General features: G+C 36.0%; 1 protein-coding gene across 1 annotated transcript in view; it reads left to right on the top strand.

Moving 5' to 3' along the window:
- The window catches only part of EML6 (EMAP like 6), a 98,738-nt gene that overhangs the window by 42,506 nt on the left and 31,905 nt on the right, over positions 1-24,327 (top strand). Inside the window, exons 8-20 of the mRNA XM_031552664.1 lie at positions 303-440; positions 2,596-2,852; positions 5,436-5,648; positions 6,517-6,684; positions 7,250-7,356; positions 11,088-11,206; positions 11,838-12,024; positions 12,706-12,811; positions 16,226-16,319; positions 20,295-20,395; positions 21,557-21,759; positions 22,731-22,842; positions 23,554-23,681. Coding sequence (XP_031408524.1) covers positions 303-440; positions 2,596-2,852; positions 5,436-5,648; positions 6,517-6,684; positions 7,250-7,356; positions 11,088-11,206; positions 11,838-12,024; positions 12,706-12,811; positions 16,226-16,319; positions 20,295-20,395; positions 21,557-21,759; positions 22,731-22,842; positions 23,554-23,681 — 1,933 coding nt within the window. The remainder of the gene's footprint in view (positions 1-302; positions 441-2,595; positions 2,853-5,435; positions 5,649-6,516; positions 6,685-7,249; positions 7,357-11,087; positions 11,207-11,837; positions 12,025-12,705; positions 12,812-16,225; positions 16,320-20,294; positions 20,396-21,556; positions 21,760-22,730; positions 22,843-23,553; positions 23,682-24,327) is intronic.

Raw genomic sequence — 24,327 nt, 5'->3', positions numbered from 1 at the left:
GGAAATTCTATCTCCATATATTGAATCAGGCCGTCAGTACACCGTCTTTCTCCTCCAAATTTGATAAGCAGTTGTGAGATTTTAAAAACTACTTAACTCAAAGTCTGTTGGCCAAGTCAGTAAAAATCTCTTTGTTCCATAGTTGGAAAGGAACTCAGTGCATTATAAAATCATAACATAAGGTGCGTATGCAAATAGGCCATTGCCAACTCAGTTGGACCTTTCATTTTCACTCTTGATAATATTGGAATACTGTGGAGTAAGGAAGAAGTTTCTACTGCTTTCAATTTCCTTTGATGCAGACTATGGAGTCTTGCTGACCACGCCTTGATAGCTCGTTGTAACATGGAAGAAGCAGTGCGGAGTGTGTCTTTCAGTCCTGATGGATCACAGTTAGCACTTGGTATGAAAGATGGCTCCTTCATTGTTCTTAGAGTAAGGTAAGATGAGAAAATATGGCATTCATTTCTCGGGTTTTCTTTTTCTTTTTTTTTTTTTCCTGAGTAACTCAAAACAATTTTATAAAGTTTTTTATTCCTGTTCATCAGAAAATGAAAGTGAACAGAAGAGAGCAAAAATTGACCATATCCTTCCATAATATTACTTTCTGTAGTTTGGCAATGAGAAGCAAACCTATGGTTTATTCAAGACATAAGATCAGCTCACAGCACCAAAATTGACAAAGTTTATTTATTCTGCAATGATGCAGATGTTTAGTGAAATGTGTGTAACAGCAATAACACAGTTTTGAGAGGAGTCTCATTGATCATATTTCTGCCACATACAAGAATAGGCAGTATCAACATAATTAGTGATTGGGCATTTGCTAACCATATGCAAATTTCCCATTTTCTAATAGATGACAAGCATGTTTTGCATGAATGCATCTTATCCAGTAGGCATTTTCTGTCTGGAGTAATATATGGAAGATAGATATAGACAGATAAAACATGAAATTGGCCATGGAGTAAAATATCTAGCCAACAAAAGTAGCATGAGTTCATAACACCATTAACTATTCTAAATGATACTTGGAAGAGTTTACTACTTTCTTAATATTACTCCATTTTTTAAAGTTAGTTTTAGTAAATTTAAAAAGCTAACTTAAAAAACTTTGAACAACTAGTTTATAAGAGGGAAAAGCATGGAATTCATGGAAGATTCTTGTTTTGAATAATATATACTCAGTGACATTAATTTTTTTATTTTCTTCTGAGTTCTTGGCCATGGAAGATCCTTCTCAGTGGCAATATTTACCACTATGGAATAGTTATCTTGCAGGTTTTCAGAAAGAAGGTAGAGCTAACAGATTTGTTTGTTTGTTTTTGTTTTGGCCAAAATATATTTAAAAGAAAAAAATGTCTATGAGTAAATAAGAATTTTTCCAACTAAATTTCTCCTATCATTTTGGAGCTCCACCATTTTAAAGGAAATTTCTAAAGAAAATATATTTCATCCTTTTTTTTGAAGAATTCTGATCGTCTGTAATATTAAACTTTTCATTCATACCAGTCTCCTAAAAGCCCCTGTCTGTCTTCAGTTGTGGGTGATTCTGCATTACAGTTCTATGAATCTGCATTTTTAAGAAACTTTAGTGAAATTCACTGTTTCTTAAATGGTTTTGAGCCTTTTCATAAATTTGATGCTTCTAGCAGGAATTGAGGCAGAAATCGGGAAAAATGTTTAAGAAAACTAAAATGGAAAGTAACTGAGGCGTGACATTTGGATCAGACTCTTCCTCAGAACATTGCCTTACAACTCAAATGTGTGATCTGGAATGAGTTATCTTCATAAATCCAAAAGTAATGGCAATAGGACTTGCTTCATCATTCAGACAACTCAGGGGAAGATATATTTCAGTTTAGTTCTAATTTATTCTTCGTATCCATAGAGTTTGGGAAGCCTCCTTGCAAAAGCTTTGTCTGCTTTTGTGAGAATTGCAGTTTGAGATTCCTTGTAGGGTTTCTATTTCCACAGAAAATGGATTTGTATCAAATATAATTTGGATAGGGGAGAGTTTTTCAGAAGATGAGACTGCATAGTGTTCTTGATTTTTTTAGAAATTTGTAATTATTTTCTCAAAGCTTCATGCAAGGAATTATCACAAGGACATTTTAGGTCCTCTGTGTCTCAAATACTGTAGCTAGCTGGTCATTGCATGGGAGAGTAATCAAATCTAGCTTTACCAGTTTAATTTATAGCCACTAATCTGTTTGCCTGTCTCCCCAAAAGAGTCAATGTGGAGAAATGGTTATCTCCCAAAGACCATTCTGATACGTTCTTGTGAGATATAATAATCACTCCTTAACAGAAGTCTTTTTCAACTTACTATTTAAAAAACCAAACAGAATTGGTCTAGTGTAGGCTACACAGCTGACTATTCCACAGCTAAAATAGGAGAGTGGAGAGAAAAGTGACATTGTTGTTCCTATTTTTTGCTTTAAGGATGTGCTTAAAGCCCGTGGAAGCAGTAGGAGATTTTTTTGTGAAATCTATGTCTCTTGTACAAGGTATTTGTCGCCATACTTGTCTTAAATATTTATAGACTGCATGTTCAAAAGTTTATAGTCACATTTTCACTATTGTTTCTTGCAGAGACATGACAGAGGTAGTTCACATTAAAGACCGAAAAGAAGTAATCCATGAAATGAAATTCTCACCTGATGGCTCTTACCTTGCTGTGGGTTCTAATGATGGCCCTGTGGATATCTATGCAGTTGCTCAGCGATACAAAAAAATAGGAGAATGCAACAAATCTTCTAGTTTTATAACTCATATTGACTGGTCTGTGGATAGTAAATTCCTGCAAACCAATGATGGCGCAGGAGAGAGACTGTTCTACAAGATGCCATGTAAGTTTACAAGTATGAACATGGAATGAACAAGTAAACTTCTGTGTTGATCTGAAGTAAACGATACAAATACTATATATATAGTACATTTGCAAGCAGATGTTTGTGACTGGAACTTACAGGATACTACAGTTCATTTTTACACCCTTATTCTCAGCATATACTCACCTTTGTTTAAGTAAAAGCTTTGTTTAAGTAAAAGCTGTCTCTCCATTTATGTTTACACAAATTGTATGCTTTTATGTGGCAAACTTTTACAGGTTGACTCACTTAAGAACTGAATTTTGTTTCACAGGTAACTACTAAAGCACTTCATTCCCTGTTGCATTTCCTTTATGATGAATGATTACAGAACATTTTAAAGAATTTAATTAGTAAAAACAGAAGAACTGGTTTCAGTGTTAAAACATGTTATTAGAAACAGTGTTCAAACTATCACTGCTAAACTTTGGCAGAGTAATTGAATACCCCAACTGCCCTCATCTATGCATGGATTGTACCAGGGAGCATGCAGCAGAAATCCAAAAGGCAGTTGGTAACAGCTGAGGCTGAAGTAGCACAGCCCAATCTGCAAAAACTGGGAAGTGTTCAAATAAACAAAAGATGCCACAGTATGTTATCATCCATGTTACATCAGTACCTTTCCTGTTCTTGCAATAAAGCTCAAAATTATAAGAAATACTAACAGTTTGTGATGGCAGTTCAAAATGAGCTTGGAACGAAAGTAGAGAATTCACTTTCACTCATGGGGCAAGATTTATATTCATCTCACCAAAGTAAATAAATTAATTTGTGCTAAATGTTTAATTATCTTTTTTACATTTTGTTAGGGACCTCAGGTGCATTAATGTATATGCCCTGTCTTCATCCTTACAGTCCAACTTACTTGTCATCTCTGAGGATGATTGTCCTGTAAAAATAGTTTTAATTCTTCCATTAGGGTAAAATTGATTTATTCTAACTTGTAATTGAAAGTGCTTTCTGATATTCAGAAGAAATTGTCAAAGAACAGAAGAGAACTTGTGGATAGGATTTTGTTCTCATTTGAGCTAGTATGGCGACCTTCTTAATGCAGGGAATCTAGGCCGTATTTTTCTTATCCAGATTTGTCTGCAGGTTAATTATGAATTCAGCTGACTGTGGCTGTATCATGCCTCTTTGAAAGGTAGTTGTTCCTGGCTCTGAGCAAATACTCAGTTTCAGTCAAAATCTGAATTTCCACTGCCCCTGAGGGAAATATCTTTATCAAAAGTAATGCAAGAGTGTTTTAAGCCTTATTTATTTGTATTTACAGTGAGAATTTATATGTAAACAGTTTGAGTTCAGTTGAATTCACTTAAAGTTTCCAAACTCATATCTTCCCTTTACCTTCCTCTCTTTAACGTACATGAATAAATGCAGAATACATCAACTTTAAGAAATGATGATGGTTTTGATGACTATTAATGAGTAGTGCATAGATAAACCCCCAGGCATATCAAATTAATCCAATCCATCACATTTTTAGAATGAGAGTCTTTAGCTTTAGGTTAAAAAACCTAGGATAGTCTATCCACTGGGCTGTGCATTTCTGATAGCTTTGTATCATTCTAGGACGAAAATTAAAGATGCTCTCTATTTTTAGCAGTTATGAAAACAAACCAAAAAAATACAATTAATTTCAAGTATCGCCTGTACATTTTCTTAGGCCTAGCTATTTAAGCTAGATTCATGCTGAAGCTAACACCTGACCCAGTTCAAATTGCACAGCAGTTCAGTTAAATTTTTAGATGAGATATCGGCTTCTTTTTAGTTGACATCTCTTTAAATACTTAAAATTTGTCTCAGTGTTCAATTATGTTTGTCCCATAGAGCCACTAAATTGACAGTTCCAACTTTTTTTATAACATTTTTCTTGGAAAGTCTTTTGTTTTAAACACGATACTATGGTCAGGTTCTGTTCTTTGTTGCTGGTATATTAATACTACTGCTAATATTTTTGTCGTGAAGTAAATCATGTACACGAAATGTTCATCACCAGTTACGTTCATTTTCCTAGCATGCAGAAAACATGAAAAAAAGATACTTACACAAATAGCACTCAGATTTATCACAAAGTCAGGCTATATCCAGTAAATTATGAAGCACTCTCTGTAGGTAAAAAGTACCACAGAATGATTCATTGAGTAAATATACGAAGTTCAGTGACCTTCTATGATTAAGGCAAACAATTGCTACATAGCTTGCATGTGTAGTTTTGTTTTAAAATTTGTATTACTGATCTCAAAGAACTTGAAAGTACTCTAGGAACACACACACATGCTTTGTATTGAAGGCATTTCTTTGGTAGAAGTGATGTGGAGCGATTACTTTTTTACCCTTTATATGTTTTTAGCTTGTTTGTGTGCAGCTGCATTAGAGCTTATAAGACACGTGATGTCCCCAAATGCCACAAATACAAGACTATGCTTGTTTAAAGAAAACTGTGAGTCTTTTCAATTTATTGAGGTTAAAGTCTGATACTAAGAAGAATATAAAGGTAAATGTGATGAAAAAAAAAGAGTTTTACTGAAAAACAAATGATATTCACTTGTGTATTTTCAGCTGGTAAGCATCTAACTAACAAAGATGAGATCAAAGGAATTCACTGGGCCTCGTGGACCTGTGTGATAGGATCTGAAGTAAATGGTATTTGGCCAAAGTACACAAACGTGACAGATGTCAACTCTGTGGATGGTAATTACAGCAGCTCAGTGCTGGTGACTGGGGATGATTTTGGGCTGGTTAAGTTATTCAGATTTCCATGCCTAAGGAAAGGTAAGACAGTATTTTCTATTTCTGAAGAATGCAATGTTTGTTTAGTTCCACAGCAGTATATTTTCTGATAATGGCATTAGATTCAGGTATATTACATTCAGGTATATTAGATTCAGGTTCACATTTCTATGTGAACAACTCACAATTAGTTTTGTTGGACAGAATGATGAGATTTTAACTTTCCTATTTAGCAGTTCCCTGCCAATGTATTTGCACTTGTTTGAAAACCATTGAGAACATATCATTTAACCATGTAGGTATTCTGATACTACCTTGTCATTCAAATTTATGTTGGTAACATTCTCACAAACCTCAGCAGGGTTTTCTGTCTATTAGAACAAGTCAGTATAGCTCTGAGTGAGTTATTTATCTTTGGAGTTGGCTGTAATTTATTTTTTTAACATGGGTTTTTCCTTGGTATCTACACTGTAACACATATAATGTAAACACAACTAAAAGTAACAGCTTTTTGACTTTCTGTGTTCTTTCATGTTTAAGTTGAAATCAGTCTATTTTCTGATGCTGTGTATTACCATGTGTATAATTCACTTGAGCATTAACGGCCATAGTATAAAAAACTAACCCTATCTGTACGGATACATATGTCTGTTTAAATACAGATATAGATACTTCTTGCCAGGATTTAATTTTTTTTTTTTTTCTGAAAACTGAAGTAAACCTATTTCTTGAGGTATTTTATGCCATTTATTTTTCTATAATTACTATCAGTACCAGAATATCAAAGCAGGCATTTAAGTATTTTTGTAACTTTCATTTCTGTTTCCTAGGAGAAATTAGAGCCTGTTTCTTTTAAAAGACAAACTTTTCTTTATTCTTCTACATGAGCTGTTCTATTTGTGCCTTTTAGGAGCTAAATTTAGAAAATATGTTGGCCATTCAGCACATGTAACCAATGTCCGATGGTCCCATGATTTTCAGTGGGTTTTAAGTACAGGAGGTGCTGATCACTCTGTTTTTCAGTGGCAATTTATTCCAGAAGGGATAACAAATGGCATCCTCGAAACAGCTCCACAAGGTAAAAATGGTGTTTTTTGAGTTATTTATTGAATGAAATCAACAGAGAATGCAGCAATGATGAAATGCATTTTACTGAATTGAGAAAATAGTTTTGATTCCTTGGTATGTTGTACACTTAAAAGCCATACACACTACATAATGTCAATTGCTGAAAATATTGTTCCTTTCAATAAAAGGGCAAAAAATCAGCCAGTACCTGCAGAATTGGCAAAATGCTTTTGTTATAGCAAATCTTCTTAAACACAGATAATGATCACACTGGAAGTTTTTATTTACCATTTGTGTGTCATCACTCCAAAACCTAGTGAAAAAAAAGCATTATTCTCTCAGATGATGGAAATGTATTAATAACTACTTAGTTATTCTCTTCCCTCTGCCACCATCCTGCCCCAGGCACTGAAAAAGGAGAAACAGAAATTAAACCTGACACATTCAGTCACCTCATATGATTCTTACAAGCTGCTTTTGATTCCAAAGTTGAATACTACCAAATTATAATAAAAGCATTGCATGCTATTTCCTTGTAATTAGATGTCTGCTATGTATTGATTATTTTTATGCAGAGGGTGGCATTGATTCCTACAGTGAAGAATCAGATTCAGATTTATCTGATGTGCCAGAGTTAGATTCTGACATCGAGCAAGAAGCTCAAATCAACTATGATCGTCAGGTGAGTCAAAAGTAATACACTGTGCCAATTATCTGACAAGTTATCCTCAGTATTTAGTAAACATAAGTAAAAGAGTTTCCAGCTAATTCATCATCCTGCTCTAAGAAGATTATTTTGACAGTATTCAACTGATTACGCAACCAATATACATAAAAACAGAGTTTACTTTAGCTGCAGATGGGAATTTATAAGGGCTTTAGCATATCTGTATGTAAAACTATCTATTGAAATAAGGAATATAGCTTACAGAGCAAAGTCAAACATTTTGCAAGAGCATATTGCTATCCCCATTCCCTTGATACGTGTTAGAAAAGATCATTCTGTCCTATTAAATTGAGAAGCATAATTTGTAAAATAGAGATCATGGATTTTTTTTTTCTATGATTTCTGCATATTCAAAGCAGAATAATCCTCTTAATGAGTGTAAAGCCTGCATAATACATTTATTTGTGACAGATTCTTCTTTATTACCAATGATAAAACTTCCAATAATTAAAATCTCTCTGGTTTTTGAGATCCAAGTAAAACTGATGTCTAATGATCACTTAACACACTTTATTTCCTTCCTGTTTTCAGTACAACTGTGTTCTAAGGTAAATTTAAATAGATTGCTTCCATGCTAGAAGGACAAAATCAAATGACTATTCTTTACTACATTGATTTTTTTTCAGGAATTGTAGTACACCATTTCACTCTTTAATCTCATCTTTCAATGTCAATTTATGATAATTGTTCTATTATTTTGATTAAAATAAAAATGTAATGAGTATCCTTTCAGCTTTAATTTTTAAAGTGTTTAAAATTCTATTAAATTTTAATGGAACATCACAGAATGATTTAGCCTGGCTCATACTCCTCATATTGTTTGTGCGTAAGACTCATTCTGCTTTGGCCAGTGTGACTTAACATTATTTAGAATCCTTTTGATTACTTCCATAAACAGGAAAGCAAAATAGACTTTGAAGTTGTCTGATTCAGATCCATTTATTTACAAAGTTGAAACACAATCTTGTTTCTTTATGAAAACCTATTTCAGATACATCAGTAATATCTTCATTTCAAGTTCTATTCAGTGAATAACAAAAAAGCCCTCTCTGTTCTCTTTCTCTTGTGATCATAGTCCCAGTGCTTCTCTTGCTTTCTCCTTGGACTTCTTGTGATTTCTCTCTGGTGATTACTTTATCAACTTCTGAGCTTGCCCTTGAATGTCTTTTCCACAGAGAAATGCAGTTCTTTTCACTCGAACTCTATCCTCGCTGAAAATTATTTTGTTACATACCTTAGCTTCTGCCTGGTTTTACATGAGCTATATGTTTTGAATAGTGGGTTCTATATCATAAAAATGTCTTTACACTCATCCTGGCTAAAAGACATCTCTTATGCCCTTCAGTTCTGATGAAGTGCTGGGGTGCTGCTGTCATGCTCATGCCTGACCACGTACCCTGCTGATCCAGACCCTTGGACTGTCTTGGGTCTTTGTTTGATTTTGGACCTGCTTTATCATATTTGCCAGTGTCTGGCAATCACTGGTGGCTGGTTGAGAACTTGCAATCAGTTACAGTAACTATCCCGTATTGCCATCTCTGGATCAGATTCTGACTTGCTGACTCAATGTACCTTGCATCTGTTTGGTTGCTATGGGCTTGTCTGGCACTCAGGACTTGGCTGATCTTCACAATATTGAGTGCTTCACAATCACTGATCTTTATAACAGTCTATAATGTGGAAGGGTGCTGTTATCTTTGTTGTGAAGGCAAGGGAACATCAACATCAAATTCTGCTCGCTCTCTCTCTCTCTCCTGATTTTTGGCTTCTGGTTTAAAATACCTGGGGCCTGATTTTTGGAAGCCATTATTGTGAGGAGATCACTATTTGTCACCTTGACAAGTTACCTGAGCAATTGCAATGGTGAAAGGTCAGAACTTCTACAGACCAGACATAATCTCATGCTATGTACCCAAGAATGCAAAATGTACAATAAGCTTGGTTCACTTAATGGCAGACATGGAGTTTCTTTCTAGAATGCTGACAGGTCACCTCTAACATTCTGTGCTTTAGTAAAGGACTATGCTTTGTCTTTTCTCTGCATGTTAGAGATTCTGCATTAAGTGGCTCAGGTCCTTCAGCCAAGAGCTTATTTTACCTCTTTGTTATGGAGATCTGTTGTGTTTGCCAAGTGAAACAGAGGTTTTGCAATATTTTCTCCGTGGCCTTTCTTTTACCCCATAACTGTCTGGTGTACTTGTCCCAGCCTCCCCCTTCTCCTTATTCTCCCTCTGCATGCAAATCAGACAGCATCCTCCTCCACACTGTGTGTCAAAAAGAACATCTGGAATTAAAAACTGAAAATGAAAAAATAGTTTTAGGCAGTTAAGGTGAAACGTATCAAGCAGATTAATGTATGGCAAAGCTAGAAGCAGCATGAAATAGAATCTTAGACAGGAAATATGAGACAACATCAAGCATATAAGCTACACGTAGAGGAAAATCACTTGTTAGAGGAAATTATTTATAAAAGCACTTGGAAATTTAAAACCATGAATCTCATTTTTAGAAGTGGGTATGGCTTTTTGGAAATGCTAAGTCAGGGCCTGAACCAGTGATTGAGCACCTGGTGGGGGGCAGAGCCAACCCGGGGAGCTCAGGTGCACTTCATTTCTGTGTCCACAGCTGCTGTGTTTGGATTTGTCCTCATTTGCTGTAGCATAAGACTTTGCCTCCCTGCTATTATCATGGTACTTTCCATTGCATTATAGCATTACGCTTTCTTTTTTTCTCTGAGTTTATGGCTGAAGCAGTGTAGGGATGGATATTAGATATTCTAGAGATAGGTTCTTAGATATTGAAATGTATTAGAAAACAATAATCCTTACTTCTTATTCATTAGCAGCATTCACTGAGGAGCAGAGTAGATAGTCAAGAACGCTCAGGACGAAGTACAACCCATATGAGTTGTGTGTTAAGGTTCTACTTAGTTACCACTGTCAAAAACTCATCTCAAGTTATATGAACATTTTACTCGTATAAATCCAGCATGTTGTCTTTGAGGACAGATACAGTTCTACTAATTGTACTTTGTGGAAAAATGAAACAAACAAGAAATGTAGGTACAGAAAAGGAGGAAAAAAAATAATAATCAATCTCTGTCTCCATGTTGTAACACATGTAATTTAATGCCACAGCTTTCAAGAGGCTTCAAACATCATCATCAATCCCACAGAGTTTGAGAATTCCTGAAAGATTTTAATGCATAGTATCTGTGTCCGTAGTGTTATTTATAGAGATTCTCCTTTCTGATTTCAGATGTACTGGCAAATCACTTAGGTACAGTTGGGCACTGTATGTTTAATCATGATAGCTAGGCAGAATTAGTTCATTATGCTCAGCTCTGATTACATACACTGAAGTACATTTGAAGTTACAAAGATGCTTAGAGACTTAATGGTTTCGGCCAGTATTGTGAATCTTTTTCATTACAGACAATGGAATCTCATAGAAAAATGCTGTGTCCTTCATGTGTCAGGAGACTCCACTGTCTGGAATAGATTTATTATTATCATTAGGAGTTCTGTAGGAAAGAGGAAGTCACTATTCATTCTTGTAACTACTGACCATCATTTTAACAGTGTATTAAGTTGTAAGACTTGTATGAAGTGGTGTCTTTCTTGCATATACACAAATATTCAGAAGTTTTTGGAGCTGTGCCATTAATGTTAACAATTATTCTTCAGGTTTACAAAGAAGACCTACCTCAGCTGAAACAACAAAGTAAAGAGAAAAACCATTCTGTTCCCTTCCTTAAAAGAGAACGAGCGCCTGAGGACAGTCTAAAATTGCAGTTTATACACGGGTAGAGCAATATTAAATAATGCTTTCTTTTCCTTTTTTTTTTTTTCTGGTTGTTAAAACATCCTACCAATTACACTCAATATCAGAGCTTACTCTGATCAGAGCTACTCAATATCAGAGCTTACTGATATTTGTCACTGCTGTAGATAATTTATGGAATATCAACTATAGACTGTTTTCTTTCAGTTGTGTTAAGTAAGGAACAAGAGAAGATTGTAATAATATAGCCATGTATTAAATAATACCTGAGCAGTACATTTTATAAAATTACCTTCTAAAACCTCCTATTGACTCAGCCATATGTATCCCAGAGCAAAGATTCTGTTTCTGATGGCTGTGGTTTGTCAAATTGCCTGACAGCTTTGTTCTTGAACCCAAATCTCTGTAAAATTGGTTGTAATTCTGTGCACTCTGCATATTCTTTCCTCTGACGTCAGTACTAAATTTAAGAGTTTGGTGCAAAGTAAACCATGAAGATTGATGACTTTGGTGGGAATAGTGTCTCTCCGCCTATGTGGTGAGATAGTTTTGAGACAGCAGGGTTGTACTATCAAATTAATTTGCACAATTTGTTATGCAATGTACCAGGATATTTTTGAAACAGAATGTAACTTGTTTCATGTTTACTTCAGTTATAGGGGCTATGACTGTCGAAATAACTTGTTCTACACACAGACTGGAGAAGTAGTGTATCACATTGCTGCTGTAGCTGTTGTTTACAATAGGCAGCAGCACTCTCAAAGGCTGTATCTTGGCCATGATGATGACATCCTCAGCCTAAGCATTCACCCCGTGAAAGACTATGTTGCTACTGGGCAGGTAGGTATTTAGCAGAGATGATTTTAGAAATCCATGGAAATAAGTTGCCTTTATGATTTATAATTAGAGAAATACAGATTTACTATTTTACATTCACTTTGAATTTCTGCTTTTATCTGTGAAGTGTGGGAGCTGTATTTTATCTACGTCCTGGGCATTTCTGATGTATCATTAGTTGGTCTCAGTGTAGGGCAAGCTTAGAGAAAGGGGATTGTGTGCATGGATATATAGAGAAGGGAAGGGAAAGAGGTAAGAAAATAAGGAGCTGAGGGAGAAGGTTGTGTGGACTTTCATTTCTAATTAAACTAGGCATCCCTGAGAGAGAAGAATGAGGGTGAATATATAACAGTGTGTAAAAGAACAGTAAAAAAGCTTTAGTTTGGAAAATTTCTAAGTTGACTGATTCTGTGATCCAGTTTACAACATAGAGGCAGAAATACTTCTCATGCCACAACTAATGAGGCTGTGAGAATGGAATGCAGTATATCAAAGTTCTACGCTCCAATGTGCCCGAAACGAGTTGTGATACAGAGGAGAAAATAGTCTGTGAAAAAGATAAAATACAGCAAGGAGAAAAATAGTTACCTCTGGAGTGTTTTGAAGATGTGATAGTGCTAATTACTGATATTGGTGTGCTTTGAACTTTTATGAGCAGATATTCCGATTAATCCTCTGATTCAGGTTGGAAGAGATGCTGCTATTCATGTTTGGGACACGCAGACATTGAAGTGTTTATCATTACTCAAAGGCCAGCATCAAAGAGGAGTGTGTGCACTGGATTTTTCAGGTACATTGCTCTAAATGATTAATTAAAAAGCAATCCTCTTGGTGAAACTTTTATTTGAGTAGCTATGACAGTTTTGTTCTTTGTGTTAAATGACCATTTTACAGCCAATACAAGTTCTGCATAAAAGCCTTCTGACAGTTTGGATAAAAACTGTTTGAGCAATGAATCAGTTATAGGACTTTTTTACAATCCATCACTAATTCTTTTTAATGTCTAATTCATAATACTGAGTGTACAGCTGGGACTCAAATGACTTTCTACATGATGGCATAATTTAAAAGCAGGCAGAGAGATCACTTGAAGTGTACAAATGAGAAGGCATTGTGATCTCCAGGCTCATGCAGTTCTTCCAATTTGCTAACATTTTTCAGTGAGTTTGCAGAAGCAGATATGATAAACATTGTCTGCTGTTTCTCCTATTTGCCTTTCTGGGATGAATGACCTGAGCTCTCAGCTGTCTAAGGGCAGCTCCTGTGCAGTGTGCAGGGTGCAGTGATCCAATATTCATATCATCACGCAGGAAAAAAAACCTTTACATCATGGTAGGGTGAAGCTATAAACATGAGATAGACAGATATTACCCATCTGTCTACTCCTCCCAAGTATGAATGAGAAAGAGGGAAAGAAACACTACTCTTGGAGTACCAATCTACTCTTCCTTGTTTACAGTCTTGCTAAGAGTCTTAATCATAGTTTGAAAAGTGACTTGAGCAGTTAGTCTCAGATGAGCCTAACTTTGGAAAACAGGACAGAAATTATTTGGAGCCTTTAAAAATTTTTTTAATTCATTTGTGAGAATATAGTGCTTATGGATAATATATAACACAGGATTTAAGAAGTGATTACAATGATTCCTTTGAGCCAAAAGACTTATGGAGAGTGCTTGTACAGTACTTAGAAAGCTATGCATTATCAGATTAAACATTTATGGATAGTTAATGAAACAGTGCCTAACTCCTGCGTGCTGCTAAGCAGGAATAGGATCTAAATTGCTCAGTTTGAAAAGAGAGGGGCACATCCAAGAGTGCACATAGTCACTCCAGTATGTTAAAGGTGAGCAAAGCAGGGTGTTCTGGTTCTTTATGGCAAGCAACAATTGTAGCACTGGCCACAAAGATGATTATAAGGGCCTGGAGCATCTCCCATATGAGCAAAGGTGGAGTAACCTGTGTCTGTTCAGCCTGGGGAAAAGAAGACTCAGAGGAGATCTGATAAATGTTTATAAACATCTAAAGGGAAGTAGGAGGCAAATGGACGAGGCCAGACTCTTTGTGCTGATGTGTTGTGATAGGACAAGGAAGTTCCATACTAACATGCAGAAGAACTTCTTTACAGAAAGGGTGATGGAGCACTGGAACAGGTTGCCTAGAGGGGATGTGGAGGCTCCTTCTATGGAGATATTTAAGACCCATCTGGATGTCTACCCATGCTAACTATTGTAGGGTATTTGCTTTAGCAGGAGTGTTGAACTCAATGATCTCTTGAGGTCCCTTCCAACCCTTACAATCAGTGATTCTACCAGTGTAAAAATTCATCATGAACTCATGATCTCAGGACAAAGTAGAATTCTAAAATTCTGCTTCTCCTTATGCACTCAGCTCTTCTAATAGACCTGGCCCTTGGTGTGATATATCCATTTTATCTTCAGACTAGAACTGTCCTACATCACACTTAAATTATAAAAGATTTTAAACAAAGTCTAACAAATATTGTGGCTACCCGCTACTTTACCCTAACTATCATTTTCTGAACTCAGGTTTTTCTGTGGGCTTCAATTAAGCATGATCTATTTCACATTCTGCTCTGTAGTAATGTGAGAATTCATTATGGCACATTAGATCACATTTATTAGACAGGACCATATGGAAGAGACTTCCACAAAGATATGTCTGGAACTGACTCATATTCCATTATCAGAAGAGGAGCCTTGGTGTTCATCCAAGCAATGTGAAATTGCTGATACACTGCAGTGTGAAACCTAATAAACTTGGTACCAGGAGAAGGGGAAATGGATAGAGATGATCTGATGGACATAGAGTGTGTGTGTGTGTGTAGATGTTAAAAAAAGAAAAAATGTCATTGAGAACTATATTTGAACAAAATTTCATACAGTTAGGAAATACTTTGTGTTGTATATTCTCATTAAAATTAGATTTCTCTCCAGTTAGTTACATTCCATATATTAAAATATATATAGCTTCATAAAATCGTATTGATCACATACTCTATGGGCATAAATAACTGTTTTTTAAGAGGTAAGAATCATTGGCATAATGACAGTGTTGCTTTAAACCTAATCCTGAAAAAGCACATATTGAAAAATATCCTCATTTCCTAACTAACTGGCTTTAGTTTAGGTTCTTGACACTGAATGGAGCAGATACTACAGGATCAGAGGGCTAGTTTGGCCCTGGGAAGGCAATTTTCATTGTGTTAATAAGAGATGTTTCCAAATTAGTTACAGGTTGCACTATATAAAGCTTTAAAAAAAAAAAAAAATTGCCCTGAACCCCAAAGATGCCTTTTTTCTTCCTGTCTTAGTTGATCTGGTGCCTAACTCTATACTACCCTTTCTGTCTGCCCATACTTCCAAAAGCATCTGCTATTGGCCACTGTACAGAGCCAGATCACTTTTGTAGGACTGTTTTGATCCTCTTATGATTCTAATGTTATAATTATGTTCATGCAATGTTTGATTGTGCCCTCTGGTGGCAAATTTAACATTTGTAGTACTGGTTATTAATCAGAATGTGTAGCCTCTATTAGTGCATGAAGCCTGTTTGATGTGAATAGAGTTGTAATGTTGCATTCTTAACAAAATATTTTGTCAGCTTTTTTCCTTCACTTATTTGAGTTACCTTTAAAAATAATTATCACTATTGAAATGTACAAATGCATTTTCCTAAAGAAATAATGCATGTCACTGCATATCTACCTCTTGTATCAGCTATATTCATAGTGGTTTTGCTCATTAAAGCTGTTCTAGAGTGGTTCTTGCTGTCTCCTTTGGTTTCTTTTCACATTAACTTTTTGTCTCCTTGTTTGTATTTTTTTTCTTTACTTTTTAAAAACTGTTTTGGTTTTATTTCTTGTTTTTCAGCTTCATTCCTTCCTTCTTTCTAGGCCCATGTTATTCAACTGTGAACTCTAATTCCCCTTCTCCTCTTGGGCCTGTTTCTCATAGAACTTAATCATGTAAGATGCTAAATACTGTGAGGCCAGTCCAGCAATGAGAGTCTATTTAGCCTTGTGAACCCTGAAGTAAATCTAGTGGAATCATTTGTACCCATGACATGCTTTCTTTTCTTACATTTATAATATCATTTGAAATTCAGTTTACAGTGTGTTTGTAAATCTGCTGTATGTTCAATTAAAGACTAATCACTTTTAACATTAAGTTCTGCTTTTGTACAGCTGATGGAAAATGTCTGGCATCTGTTGGGCTTGATGATAATCATGCCATTGTGTTTTGGGACTGGAAAAAAGGAGAGAAGCTAGCAACAACCAGGTAAGAGTTTATCTCAGTGTGTGTCCTGTGATTACATTTTTTGGAATCTGATCACCCATGCATGTTACTCTGAGGAAAAAAAAAACCAGCACACCTCTGAAAACAGAATGGAGTTTCAGAGCAGTCTATCCAGATGTAGTTCCCAAGCCTTTACAAGTTATTGTTTGGAAATCTTGTGAACTTTTTCTATCAAGATTTTCCTCACCTTTCTGTTAGGATCGTTATATTGATATCAAAGTTCACTTACTGATTTTCCACTTCAGTTAATTTTTTCACCTCATTTTATTTTCTGAGTCAGAGCAGAACTTACCAAAAAAGTCATGTGTTCATTTTTGTGTTTGTGTGCTGGGTTACATTGGTGTACATCTGCAGCTCACTTTTCTAGAAAGAAAAATGGATTCTGTCCGGTATACGTGGATTTTTCTACCTCTACTGATTTTTGCATTCTTTCTGAATCAGCTCTTTTCAGCTCTTTACCTCATTGGAAGCATAGCTCTTTCACCTGCAGTGAAGAAGCTTTTGCAATTGCTTCAAGAGACCATTGTTGGGAAGAGGACTATATTACAGTTTGTGTTTGCAATGCAGTCTTTCAGAGGAGAAAAGTAAAGTTTTCTTTGTACTGAAAAAGTTGTACAGTTGTAGTATGAGAACTCGGTCACACCTCGGGTAAACCTGGGGTAGCTCTGAGATCAAAATATTGGAATTATGTAGATCTAAGAATGCACTTACATACCAGGAAGGAAGGGAGTTCATTTCATCTGCTGTCTACAGCCACGCAACATACAAGTCACTTATTAATTGAAGAATGCTGGAGAATTGTGAAATAATGCCTGAACAATATAACTTAGTGTTAAACTGTGACTTGTTCCAGAATAAATAAGATTTTCTCCTGGCAACACTGTCTGTTAGTAGTGTACCACAAAGCAATAATTTTTTTATCCTAGTGTGCATATAACATAATATATATTGACTATGTCACTTTCTCTCATTATCTTATTAGGCACCAAGATTTTAAATCCTATTTAAAATTTGTGATGGTAGGGAGTGCTTAGCAAAATTGTTGTCTGTGTTGCAAAACAGTTCATTTTCTTTCCAATCCTAGTTTCACTCTCTCCAGACCTACTGTGCTTCAGACACACAAGTGTAGAAATACCTTATATATTCCCATGGGGACCTTCTAAGCTTTTAAAAACAAGCTGGGGATGGGCTGTAGCAGCTACTTGTCTTGTGGAAAGATACAGAATCAAGTACTTGGGTTCTTCTCAATATAATTACTTATGTTTTAGCAGTGCCTACAGACAAGTCCCCACTGTGAGCACCCCAGGACATATAAGAAAGAGGGGAAAAAAAATAAAAAGTGTTTAGATGTGACTCTCACATGGCCTTAGCAGGCAGGAATAGAAGCATATCTTACTATTGTATTGACCCACATCTAGAGGACTAAGCCTGGAACTGTACATTCCCTGCTTACAAACACTCATTTTTTTGTGCATTCTTGTTTTTTTCAAGTGTAATTTATTTCTGCATGACTTCTCTTTTCTTTTGATGTCACTATATATATATATATATATATAATATATATATGTATGTATGTATATGCCAGAGTATGCTATCATTTATATGTTTTTGCTAACTGAATAAATTATATAGCTTGTTTCCCTATCTATGTATCTTAGCTTTACAGTGTTCTGTCTAATTTAATTAAAATCCTTTTTGAGTAAGCATATGCTATTAAGGCGTATCGGATCTTCCTTCATTGTCTTACTGATGCTGGTCCTATTTGATTGTAGTGTTTTGTGTTAGTGGACTGCAATCACTAAGGGAACTGAGGGGAGCACTGTCAAATTTACTTATGGTCTAAATCAGTGACCGTTGTACTCTTAGAATTTCTTCATTCTGTAAGAACAGGTGTCCCATGTCAGTTCTTTGGATCACAAGGACACAAACTGCACAGGCTTGGTTACATGTTTTGGTCTGACCATTGTGGGAAATTAGGGTCCAAATCTAGGCCATACATTTGCAGTATATATCCAGTTCTCGTGTGCCAGCTCTATGCATCTTATCACATGGTCAGACATACTCTTATCATCTTATGGGGGACATCTGCACTGGCATGCAATTACTTTGATTTTGGACATTTTGGCTGTGTGATAAATATTTCTAGAACAGGCAGTATGACCTGCCTGCCAAGAAAGGCATCGTAATAGCAAAGTAACAAATCAGGAGAAGGAAGAATTTCAAAATGATGTTCTTCAAATGTTGATGAAGTAAGGCTGTTTTTTTGTTTATATTGATTCAGCAAGAGAAAATACTGAAACCAAGATTCTCAGAGTCAGGTGTTTTTTTTTTTTCTTATTTAGATTTAGGTTTAACCTGTATGACAAAAATCATGGGTCTAATCATAGACTCATTTGAGTTGGAAAGTACCTGTAAAGGTCATCTAATCCAACTCCCCTGCAATGAAGAGGCACATTTAGAGATAGATCTGGTGCTCAGAGCTCCATCCAGCCTGACCTTGGCTGTCTGCAGGGATCGGGCACCACCACCTCTCTGGGCAACCTGTGCTGGTGCCTCACTGCCATTGTTGTCAAAAACTTATATCCTTATATCTAGTCTAAATCTCCCCTCTTGAAGTGTGAAACCATTTCCCCTTGTACTGTCACAACAGACCTTGCTAGAGTCTACTCCTTTATCCCCTTCTTTCTTATAGCCCTCCTTTAGATACTGAAAGGCCACTTTCAGTTCTCTCATAGGGGAGGTATTCCATTCCTGGGCTCATTTTTGTAGCGCTCCTCTGGAGGTGAACCAGCAGGTCCACATCTCTCCTGTACTGAGCACTCCCTATCTGCACACAGTGCTCCCCTTCTTCTCCCTGCTGGCCACACTTCTTTTGATGCAGCCCAGGATGCAGTTGGCTCTCTGGGCAGTGAGGGCACAGTGCTGGCTCATGTCCAGCTGCCATCCACCAGTACCCCCAGCTCCTTATCAGCAGCGTTGTGCTCTATCCTTTCATCTCCCAGCTTCTATTGATAGTGGGAGTTACCCATGGACAGGCCTTGCAATTGGATGTGTTGAATCTCACGAGGTTCTCTTGGACCCACTACTTGAGCCTGTCTGGGTCTCTCTGAACATCATCCCATCCCTCAGGCATCAAGCTATAAGACCTGAATGTTCAGGTTGAAAAAAGCAGTAGTTTTTGCTCCTAGTGCTTTAACATCCTGAAACAGAAATAATTGCTATATTGAGACTCAGAATTTTATTTTGTAGTGGTAAAACTTAATTTTACAAATGTCCATAAATACATGCACAAGCAAGAATACCTTTACTGGAGAATTAAATTTGAAGATATATTTGAAGGTTCATCTGCTAAATGAACTGTTTTCTAGACTATAATTTTATTATTTATTTTAGTTTTCCTCTTGAATCACAATAGGTTTGAGACTTCCTTGTGGTTGTTTTTTTTTTTAAAGATAATTTTAAATATTTATAAACCACATTCTTATCCCTTTAAATATTTATGTTACCCTTTATGCTGTCTTTTAATTGCATTGAATTTTGTTTCCTGCCTCTTCATCATAACTTAACGGAACTGAAATTCAGTGAGAGATGGTTTTTATTCGCCACATTTCTGTGTCTAATTCATACACAGCCTATAATCAACTACATTCTTCTCTCTTGGTTGGATCCCCAAGGCTAAACCCTTGAAGATTAGAAATATTGTTCTCTCTTTTTTTGTTAGATAGGATAACTATGGCAAAGAGTATTTTGGGATATCTCTGCGAGTCATCTGCCAGTGATGGTGTTAGAGATCCCTGTTGTTGTTTTAGCACCAAGAGTACAACAGTTGTGACAAATAGATTCTTGTTGCTAAAGACTGTCTTTGGCTTGTCCAATACTGTGAAATAATTACTTGAAACAGACTACTTTGAAATATTAAGTAATCCCTTAACTTTTGTTTTTTAATTTTTATTACAGGGGTCATAAAGATAAAATATTTGTAGTAAAATGTAATCCACATCATGTAGACAAACTAGTCACGGTTGGGATGAAGCACATCAAATTTTGGCAGCAAACAGGTACCATACTGAATATTTTCTATTTAAGTTATTTGGGGATTTGTATCTAATTTAGGGACATCATATTTTCTGTTTAATAAGTTGTTTTGTTTGTAAAAGAACATTCTAATTATCGGAATTCAGCAAATGCCACAATATTCCTTTCTCTTTGGAAGTCATTTTCCTTTCTCTTTGGAAGTCATTTCTAGCTCATTGGTTCTTTTGATTCCAGTCAAAGTATTGAGAGTTTCTCCTGAATTAGCTAGCATCTCGGATCCCAGAAAACATGCAGTCCCCTTTATTTACTCAGGCAATATATGACTCTTATTGTGAAAATCCCAGCCAGTGGCACACTGCTAAAAAACAATAAAAAAATTAATTAGATGGCTCTAAGAAGTTCCTATGCTTACACTGTCATTTATAAGGTTCAGGTGCCCTCAGCTTAAAAATTACTTGTTTTTCTGCAATTTTTAATGTCTAGGGTATTTTTGTAGTAATTCAATTTACTTTATTGCTGTTTGCCAAAGTGTATTACACTCATTTGCATTAAGCAGTATTTTACTTCAAGAATAATCTCATTGCAGTAAAAGAATGATGTACTTTGAAACGCAGTTGTCTAGAATTGACTGAAGCAAGGATAGTGTTGCATGTATTGCTTTGTAATTGCACACGTATTTTTGCCTGTGTGCTCCCAGTTCACGGGTGGTAATGGCATTCTAAACCAAAGTGGGCAGTGTGGCACAGTGAGGCTTTTTGGCAATCTAGAGACATAGAAGTCCTGCCATTCATTCTGCAAAACTGCTGTCAAATTTGTCAGGTGGGCAGTGGGCAACTAAAGCAAACCTCTCTTTGTTGTTGTTGTGATAACCTCTGAAGAGCTTGGCAGGCTGTTCTGTACAAAAATGTTCTGCCTGCCCCTTGTATTAATTCTTCTATACAATTCATCGCCAGTATTTAACAACTGCTTGGAAGTAATGATCTGAAATATACAGTCTGTACTGCTTCAAATCTCTCATTGCTAGACTGATTTACCCTTAGTGTGTTTTTCCCTTGCTCACTGTGTTTTCAGTATTTATCTGCTGTGTCTTAGGCACTCACAACAGATGATGAAGTCAAGACATTTGTCCTTTACAGCACCATGGCTACAAACTGAAATATAAAGGACTTTTTTTTATATTGCAGGTGGAGGTTTTACGTCAAGGCGAGGAACATTTGGAAGCAATGGAAAATTGGAAACTATGATGAGCGTCTCGTACGGGCGAATAGAAGACTTAGTTTTCTCTGGTGCTGCTACTGGAGACATTTTCATCTGGAAGGATACTGTATTGCTTAAGACAGTGAAAGCCCATGATGGACCTGTATTTGCAATGCATGCATTGGATAAGGTATTTTTCTTCTTCTGTGATCCATTCATCTTTATTATTTTTATTTCTAAGTCTATATCAGTATTATCACCATACCTTAGGCAAGCAAGACTTCAGGTATGCAAAAGTTTTATTTTCCTGAGTTGATTATTCCAGATATCAGTATTATTTTCCTTCAGATGCAACAATAAATCTTTAAAAGAAACTGAGGCAAAACATGTCATTGATATTACATCAGTGAGCATGTCTTGAGAAAATAACTTTTACTACTAGAATCAGCTCACAGTTTGAAGATGTTGATAATGGAATATTCTTTTTGATATTACTGTTTCAACTTTCAAATTATACCACAAGGAGAATACTAGCCATAAACCTTTTGTATTTGTTAAGAGCTTTGTAGATCCCTCTGTCTCTGTCCTTTCCTGCCCTACTTGATCACTCCTGGCTTTCCATCAATTTTTCTATTTGATCTTGACATTCTATCTTATGAACATCCTCTTATGTTTATGTTGGTTAGTGATTTATGCTGTGTTATGCACTGTCTTGGCACAGGCAAAAAAATCTACCAAGGGAATTGTTCAAATAATCAAACCCTATACATCGTTAGAAACCCATTTAAAACATCAGTTAATTTGCAGTAACTTGAGAAGCCAGTATTTCCACCTACTGCCTTGCCAAAGGATAAAGCACTTATTTTTCCATAATTTATTTCCACATGTAGAAAAATATTATGGTCCAGTATTACTATTTACAGTAGTAGGCATTCTGTAGAGACTGATAACTGTATAGTTATCAGTCTGCATAAGACAGAACCCTAGAAAAGAAACTCTCAAACTCTTCTCCTCTTATTCATAGGAATAGGCTCCAATGGTTTGATTTAGACACATTCCAAAGAACACAGGAGGATTTCTACTATATTTGTACATGTCCTTTTGTATGCTACTATCAGATTGCTGACTTTTATCTATGTCTTTCGTACTGTGATCATACAGGGTTTTGTAACTGGTGGAAAAGATGGAATTGTGGCGCTTTGGGATGATATGTTTGAAAGGTGTCTGAAGACATATGCTATTAAAAGAGCAGCACTATCTTCTAGTTCCAAAGGTATTATTTTTCATTGTGTTTTAATATGGACTGTATGCATGAAGGCTGGTAAAGTGGCAGTAGTAAATGTCAAATCTTGCTAGAACACAATAGAACATTACTGAACTACTTACTATTCCGTGCTAGAGTTTTCCTATTTGGTTGAAATATCCCAGTCTTTGTCATTTTATAGTTTGTTCTGATATTTCCTCCTCTATTCCTTGACCTTTAGCTTTGTTTTCACTAAAGAAATGATTTTAGGAACAAATATCACAAACCTGTGAGTTTGGCTGTTCCAAAATATGTGTAGCAATTGGTTTCCACAAGTGGGTATATTTCCTGTAGGAGGACTGTGGTCCCTGTGAATTGGAAAGACCTGTTAAATTGTACTTCCCCAGGCATCAGGGTGGAAATCTGTAACGTGATATTCATAGATGATCACAGAATTACTCTCCAGGTTGTTGCAGCTTGCAGAACTGCTTGTATGTTAAAACAGTAAAACTCTGGTCATTACATTGCCACAATACATACTACCACAAGCTCCTCTCCTTTGAGCTGTTAATGAAAACCATGGATTATCTAGTATTATGATTATGTAAATTTATCTCATGTTTCTTGGTTGATTTTAAACAAGTTTTAATTATATAAGCTGTATAAAGGTGAAAAGAGGCTCTTTTTGGTTTCACCAAAAAAAAAAAGAACAACTAAAATTAATATCCTTTTATTCTTCAGGTTTACTTTTAGAAGACAATCCTTCTATTCGTGCCATCAGTCTAGGACATGGCCATATACTCGTGGGAACTAAAAATGGAGAAATACTTGAAATTGATAAAAGTGGTCCTATGACTCTGCTTGTTCAGGTACGATATGGGTCTTCCTATCAAAATATTCCCTGCAGAAGTACAAAACATCATTGGATTTCCTCTGTCTTTTCTTTCTGTTTTCATTAATCCTGTTGGCCACTGTTCCTTTCCTTGCACAGACAGAAGCTGATTCTTTGTTATGTAAGTGACTTAGAGATTCACTGTGGATTACATAATTCTGAAGTAAAACAAAGAGTCCATTAAGTTAAATTGGTAGTTGGAGACTTATAAAGAATATTTTAGGTTTTTTAGTTTAGGACCCAGTAGAGAAAAAGGAAAATTAGGGGTAGAGCTAACACAGTCTATTTGACAGTGATGACCCACTTGCTTTGATTGAGATGCTGTAGTCTATTGTGAAGGTTCCTGTATTTGTGAAAGATGTTGTAGAGTCACAGCATTTTTCTGCAGTGACGTGCAGATCTCATCGAATGTGTTGCAGAGGACAAAAGGATTTTGTGAAGTTTGAATTTAAAAAAAAAAGATTCTTGACATGAATGTCAATTTCTGTGTGAGGGCTGCTCCAAAAGTAATACCTCCTACTTTATTGTGTCGGCCCATGACATCAGAGGCAAATGTTGGAGGTATGGCTGTAGAGGTTGCAAGTTCCCAATGATATCCCATTATATCTTGTTGCCATGCGACA

The sequence above is a fragment of the Meleagris gallopavo genome, chromosome 2, assembly GCF_000146605.3.
Source record: "Meleagris gallopavo isolate NT-WF06-2002-E0010 breed Aviagen turkey brand Nicholas breeding stock chromosome 2, Turkey_5.1, whole genome shotgun sequence".
Lineage (NCBI taxonomy): Eukaryota > Metazoa > Chordata > Aves > Galliformes > Phasianidae > Meleagris > Meleagris gallopavo.
This window is presented reverse-complemented; position numbering and strand designations above follow the sequence as displayed.